Raw genomic sequence first — 7,015 nt, 5'->3', positions numbered from 1 at the left:
CTGGTACAGAGCAGACAATTCATAGCTTGCAAAGAGAAGAGAGCTGGTCAGTAGCAGATGTTGGTGAAGATGAGTCTTACAAAGCAATTAAGAGCTGTCACCACCTGAGGCTGACTCAGAGCTGCAACAGAAGATTCCTGCAGTGGGGTAGTGGTGGCAATGTGTAAAATGTGATCAGCCCTCAGCAAAAGCTGGACTTGATGATCCTTGTGATTCCCTTCCAACTCAGAATATCCTGTGATTCAGCAAAAGTGCCCTTAAATTTACTCTTTGGTGACAGCACCAGCAGCACTGTTTCAGCATGAGCTACTCCCTTTCAAGTCTACTTCTTATTTGAGATCAGTGTTTCAGAGCTCTCCTTCCCCACAAGTGGAATAGTGCTTTTAGCTCTTCCTTTGTATTGATATTCTCAGAGTTCCATCCATGTTTATCCCATGCCATGTTAATGAAGCATGTGTGATCCACTGTCCTCTATCCTGACAGGGCTCTTTCCAACTGCAATTACATTCTGATTAACCAATATTCCCCAGAGAACTTAAGGGACATCAGAATATTTACAAAGTAGTGAATATTTACAAAGTAGTTTCCTTAGACAGAAAGAAAAGGCCATGAGTTTTCAATATGCAGTTGGAAAAGTCTGCTGAACATCCTTAAGCATGCATTTGCAAGTATGTGCAGAAAAACCAAAAGCAGAAATCCTTGCAGATAAAGAAAAGGTGGCAGGAGTAAAGTTTTGGAGCTCAGAAGGGATTTTTGGGAATTGCTGTGAATTACAACCACAGACTGGAAGGCTGGACTCATCAGCTCTACAGAAAAACAATTTAAAAATCCCATTAACCTGTAGGAAACCAGAGTGCAAACTATTAGCAGTTCAGCAACTCACTCTCATCATTTTGGTGTTTGGACAATGCTCTCAGGCATTGGTGTGATTTTTAGGGCTGTCCTGGGCAGAGCCAGGATGCAGAGTTTGATGATCCCTGTGGGTCCCTTCCAATTCGGGATAGCCTGTGATCCTACAGCCATAGTTAGGCACTGTGCTCAGTACTACTGGTCTTGGGGTTTCAATAGTTTTGGAAGAACTCAAGCAATGAAACCAGACAAGAGTTAGTCTATTAGGTCTTGTGGCCCATTTTCAGCACATTAATCTATGCCATTCTAAATCTTGTGCTAGTATTAAAAATGTACATTGAAAATGTACACTTTTATGAGTTTCAGAATGAAAGAAAGGCTTTTACAAAATATTGATTCTATCACTACTTTTTGAGAAGGTTGTTATTATTTGGTTTTTGGTGTTTAGAGGTTTTGTTTGTTTCTTTGCTTTTTTTTCAAGAAGAAATGTAAGTCTTGATAACTTGTTCTTGACCAGAACAAAACAAAGAAACCAGGAACAAGTCCTTCACCCTTAGCCGACTGTAAGTTCATTCATGGAAAAATCGCTCCTGTACTTGGTTGTGATTCTGTCCACAGCACATAGAGGGGAAGTTTTGAATTCAGAGACCTCTGTAAGAAATAAACTGTCTTGACAGATCACCTTCAAGTGACACAAAACATAGCACCTAAACTCCAACACCAGTTTTAAACTTGTTTGCCCTGAGGAAAACAATGTATTTTCAAAATATACATAGTATGCAGACTGGCTGCCACTTGGAATGGCATCTGATACTTTTAACCCATGTAACCACACCTAGGGTGCTATAGAGCCCACCTCTAAAGCAAATTAATTGCAGTAATACCCTTTCACATCAGAAGCTCCTGGAGAGCTCCAGATTTAGCTGAAACTGGGTGTCAGTCCCCAAAACTCATTGTGCCCACAAGTGGTGAACCCACTCATGATGTTGGCTGATGCTGAGGAGCCCACCGGAGCCCCCTGGCCAGACAGGGATTCTCCGGCCTCCTTGGTGATCTTTCAAAAAGGAAATTCTCAAGCTTGTGCCCATTTTTGTTGGTCCCACAGCATCAGACAGCCCAAACCTGGGCAGGGGGTTTAGGCTGCTCAAAGAGCTCCGTGAGCCCAGTCTAGTGTGGGGGCCTGCCAAGAAGGGAAAAGAGGGTTCATAAACAAGTTGGATGCAGGACTGGAAAGGATACTAAGTAGGTTTACAGATAAAACAAAATTGGGAAGAGATGTTGATTCACTGGAAGGCAGAGGCCTTGCAGATAGACCTCAGCAAATTAGAGGGCTGGGCAATCACCAACTGTATGAAGTTTGAAAAGGACAAATGCCAGTTTCTGCACCTGGAACAGAACAACTCTGAATGTAGAGACAGACTGGGGAACTAGGACAGGGACCTGGGGGTCCTCAGTGTTGGGAAGTTGGGTATGAGTCAGCTGTGCTCTGGCAGCCAGGAGAGACAATTCTGTCCTGGGGGCATCAGGTGCCAGCCGGGCAAGGGAGGGGCAGCCTCACCTGGAGACCTGGGGGCAGTTTTGGGTGCCACAATATAAAAAAGTATTAAAGCTATTAGAGAGGTTACAAAGGAGGGCTACGATGATGATGAAGGGTCTGGTGGGGAAGCTGTATGAGGAGCAGCTGAGGGCACTTGTTCTGTTCAGCCTCACTGCATTTACAGCTCCCTCATGAGGGGCAGAGGAGGAGCAGACATTGATCTGTTCTCTCTGGAGACCAGCGATAGGACGTGAGGGAATGGGCGAGAGCTGTGTCAGGGGAGGTTTAGGAAAAGGTTCTCCACCAAGAGGGTGGTCGGGTTCTAGAAGAGGCTCCCCAGCGAAGAGGTCACAGCCGCAAGCCTGACAGAGAGTTCAAGAAGCGTTCGGACAATGCTCTCAGGCACATGGTGCGAGTCCTGGCGTGTCCTGTGCAGGGCTAGGAGTTGGGCTCGATGATCCTCGTGGGTCCTTTCCAGCCCAGCATTTCCGTGATTCTGAGTTTATAGACAAACGCGAGTCCCACAGATGGTTTCGCTTTGTCCCGCCGCGTCCGCGCCGCCGCTCCGGGCGCACGGAGGTGACGCCTGAGGGGCGGTGGCAGCGGGCGGGGCGGCGGGGCCGGGCCGGCGCCTCTGCCAACCCCGCCGGGCGCTCGGGACGCGGCGGGAAGACAAATTTTGCGCTGCGGACGAAGCTTTCGCTTCCCTGCGGAGAGAACGAAGCGGCCGCGGTTCCCGAGCGCCCGGGCCGGGATGTGAAGGAGGCGGTGGCGCGGCCGTGACGCGGCGCGGGGCGGGGCGGGCGCGGGTCGGTCCGGCCATGCCGAAGCGCTCTTGCCCCTTCGGGGACGCGGCCCCGCTCCAGCTGAAGACCCGCGTGGGGCTGCGGGAGCTGAGCCGCGGCGTGCGGGGCGAGGAGTACCGGCGGGAGGTGTTCGGTGAGCGGGGCGCGGAGGGGGGAGCGCCGGGCCGGCCGCCCCGCCGGGGGGATGTGCCGGCCCACCGCGGCCCGCGGCCATGGGGAGCCCGCCCCTGACTCTGCTCTCCTCTCCCGCCGGCAGAGAGGACCCGGCGGCTGCTCTTCAGGGGTGCCCAGGCGTACATGGAGGGCGCGGCGGCCGCCGCCCGAGCGGCGGAGCCGGGGCCGGCCGGGGAGGCGCAGGGCGAGGGGCCCCGCTGGAGCGGGCAGCTCCTCATCGGCCACGACGGGAAACTGCGGCGGCGGCCCGCGGACAGGGGTGAGTGAGTGCCCGGGCCGTGTCACAGAACCGCGCAATTCCCTGAGATGGAAGGGACCCATCGAAGTGCAACTCCTATCCCAGGACACCCCCGACGTTCCCACCATGAGCCTGAGAGCGTTGTCGGAATGATTTTTAAACTCTAGCACTTCCCAGAGTTTAAACCTTAACCACTTCCCTGGGGAGCCTGTTGCAGTGCCAGACCACCCTCTGGGTGAAGAGCCTTTTCCTAATATCCAACCTAAACCTCCACTGACGCAACTCGAGCTATTCCCTCTGTTCCTGTCCCTGGTCACTGCAGATACCAGTGCTGCCCTTTGGCTTCCCCTCCCAAGGAAGTCTGTACTATGATGAGTAGTTTAGTGCTGTATAATTCTTCTTTATTGGCTTTCCTTAAAGGAAGTGTTAGATTTGAGCGGACGGATTTCGGAACTGCCGCGTGTATGTTTTGCTTTAGCATCCCTTTGCATCTTGCCACTGAGCAGAGAAAGAGCCAAGAAAGTTCCAAGCGGCGCTCCCTGTCCCTTCGCATTCCCGAGCGTCCTGCGAAGTGCTGCCACCTGTAGCTGTGCACGGACGCGCCGCGCTCTGCAGCTGCTGGGACTTGCAGCCGCTGTCTCTGCCTTGCTGCAGAGCTCATCCGTTCTTTACCGTGTCTTTGCCAAGCAGTTCCGCCCGTGGGAGCGTCCAGAGCCTGCTCGTCGTGTGTGAGAACGGCCGATGTGAAGGAGGCGTGTGCGCAGTGTGACCGGTTCGTCTGCCAGAGCTGCAGCAGGCTCTGCAGCTGCTGTAACACGGTCACCTGCTCTTTGTGCTCCGCTGTTGAGTAAGTGCCTTTCGAGTTTGGAAACTTATTTTAATTACACGTGGCCTGATAGCTGGATGCAGCCGATATCTAGCTCATACACATAAAGGAGTTAAACTCTTCCCATGCTTTAGCAGCAGTAAAACTGTCTGAAACATGCAAACCAAAATGCCTGTGTGAAGCACTCTAATCAATCGTAGTACAAGTCTAGTTCAGCTTCTTACTTAATGCTGTAGGAGGCAAAAATTTCTCTTGCTTTCCCACCAGCAATATAGCATGCTGGCCAGTGCTGAATGCATGCACTTCCAAGGAATCTTAATTTTTTTCTCTCATTGTTAACAGTTCTGTGGTATAAAGAAATACTGAGTGTGCTGTGTGGGAGTCCCATGGTTGCAGTTGATAATGGAATAGTATGCTATTGTTATGTTCCAGAAACAGCAGGCACTCTGACTTCTTTTTCTTCTGTTTTTTTTTTTTTTTTTGTTTCTTTTTTCCCCTAGTTATGGTGATGTGGGAGAGCAAGTTCTCTGCAATGGTTGTTCAGTATTTCAAGTCTGAAACTTGATGAAATAACCCTTGTGGCTAAAACATCCATGAATTTCATGAAGTCTTCTCCTTACAGCTGGTCAAATAATCATTTTAGCATGTAAATTAGTTGTGGAATTTCTATGTTTTATATCTTTATATTGTACTTTTAAATATTGTAGCTAAATAAACATTTATATTTTGAAGCTTTTTAGATTATTTTGAGTCGGCTTTCTCCTTTTCTCTAGTTGTGATATGCCCGTCTGGAAGGGACCACTCTGTGCTCTTACCTGGTGTTCCTGATGTGATACAGGATTCAGAATATTCTCTTCGCTTGTTGGTCATGTTAGGACACACTTTTGTGGGATCAGAATAGAAATCAGTTGCTCCTGTGCTTTCGGGTGAGTGTGAATCCATTCTGGACACACAACATTTTCTTTGTGAGCTAACTAAGAAAATCAGCCAGGCCTGAGGGCTTTTCCAAATAAGAGAATATGCTGATTCTGGCTAAGTTTTTTTTAAGATATCACAAACATCTTGTGGTTACTGACCGCTTGAATTGTTTTAATCTTTCTGTGGTAACTTTAATAGAGCAAAAGCACACCAGGCTTGGAGCAGAAAATTTTTCTCATTAGTAAATTTTCCAGTACCTTCACTGAAAGGTCTTTCTTGGAAAGCAACTTATCTGTATGAGTTTATCACCCACTCTGTAAACTTCATATTGTTCTGAATACCCACTCAGAAATAGCTCATGCAGTGGTCTGAAAAATGGTCAGCACTCAGGGACACCTCTCCATAGACCAGCTCATTCCTCATTTTCTTTTCAAATCACTGCAGAGGCTTCATATTATTTGTGCTGTAAGAGTGAAGTAAAGTACTACTGGACAGCCCCTCAAAGTAGTTTTTTTTAACTGATTTTGCTGTGTTTCATAAAAAAAGCCACTTTTCATCTGGCAAACCAGCTATGCCTAAGAGAAAACTACAGTGGTCTTTACCTCAGGAAAATGCTGATTTGAGTGACTGATTTCAGACTGTAGGATAAAAGGAATAGGTTTGACACACAAAAGAAAAGAATTCCTTGTGGCACAGCTAATGGTCTGTTTCTCAAATTCTTTGTCCTGAACTCCTGAAGAAAAGCCTGCCACTCATACTTCCCAGTCTTCTCAACTGTAATTAGTATGTTTTGGGTGGAGTAACCTTGTTTTACCTCTTTCCCTCCACTTTAGCCATTTCTGTTTGAAGAGATGGAAAGTCCACTGCAGTGCAATTTGAGAGCCTGACTTCTCCCTCGTGGGAGCACCTTTTTTTGACATTCTGTTGGAGGCATTCTGGGTATTTGCCTGTCAGAATCCTGCAGCCACCCAAAGAGAATGGTAAATGTTTTAGCAAAGGGTGGGGGTGGCTGCTGCTGGAGAGCAGCTCTTCTTCATAACTGCAGTGTCATGGTTTTGGGTGTGTCAGCCACAGTAAGGTGCAGGATGGCATCCTCTCTAGCCTGTGTAGCACTTTGTATAACTATGCAGGCACACTTTTAAAAGCACTTTGTGCCCTTCAGGGTTTCCTGAGGGGTGTCACTTCACTCTCAAACATCTGTGCCAGCTTAGACTGACCATCTGTGCCAGCCTAGGCATGCTGATGAATCTGGTTAGTTTTCCTGTTCTGCATGTTTTGGAGCCAGTTAAAGTGGGAGACTTCACTGGTTCTTACTCCAGTCTTCATTTTGAGCAACTGTGAAATGTGTCTTATCTTCATTCCCATAACAAACAAAATAAAAAGTCTCAAGTTGCGTGACTTAGTAGTGAAAGAATTAGTTGGAATGTGCAGGAATTCCATGGCATTATCTGTCTTTTCAAAGCTCTAATAGATGAAGTCAGGATGGTGGTAGATCTCTGGTGCAGTTCCCAGCTGGTATCACAGGGCAGATAAAAATGTTGCCCCTGTGGCAATCATTTTAAACCACAAAGCTGAGTTTTATGGATGGGAAGAACCTGTGGTTTACTGCACTTAGGTGTTAGTTTTAGGAAAGAGTTTTAAAACTTGGCTTTGTTTCATTTGAAGCT

General features: G+C 48.0%; 1 protein-coding gene across 1 annotated transcript; it reads left to right on the top strand.

The window, feature by feature from the left end:
- The first annotated feature begins 3,029 nt into the window (after positions 1-3,029).
- SIVA1 (SIVA1 apoptosis inducing factor) lies at positions 3,030-5,174 on the top strand. The gene is made up of 4 exons (XM_053945690.1): positions 3,030-3,325; positions 3,449-3,625; positions 4,295-4,451; positions 4,931-5,174. The coding sequence occupies exons 1-4, from the start codon at positions 3,208-3,210 to the stop codon at positions 4,986-4,988; spliced, it is 510 nt and encodes a 169-aa protein (XP_053801665.1). The 5' UTR covers positions 3,030-3,207; the 3' UTR covers positions 4,989-5,174.
- Positions 5,175-7,015: the final 1,841 nt, after the last annotated feature.

This window comes from Vidua chalybeata, chromosome 6 (genome assembly GCF_026979565.1).
Source record: "Vidua chalybeata isolate OUT-0048 chromosome 6, bVidCha1 merged haplotype, whole genome shotgun sequence".
NCBI lineage: Eukaryota > Metazoa > Chordata > Aves > Passeriformes > Viduidae > Vidua > Vidua chalybeata.
This window is presented reverse-complemented; position numbering and strand designations above follow the sequence as displayed.

Bases quoted from the DNA above. Each gene is read 5' to 3' on its own strand.
- SIVA1 (XM_053945690.1), top strand. From the start codon at position 3,208: ATGCCGAAGCGCTCTTGCCCCTTCGGGGACGCGGCCCCGCTCCAGCTG. The intron at 3,626-4,294 runs GTGAGTGAGTGC...TTTGCCAAGCAG, and splicing joins GCGGCGGCCCGCGGACAGGG to TTCCGCCCGTGGGAGCGTCC. The intron at 4,452-4,930 runs GTAAGTGCCTTT...TTTTTCCCCTAG, and splicing joins TCTTTGTGCTCCGCTGTTGA to TTATGGTGATGTGGGAGAGC.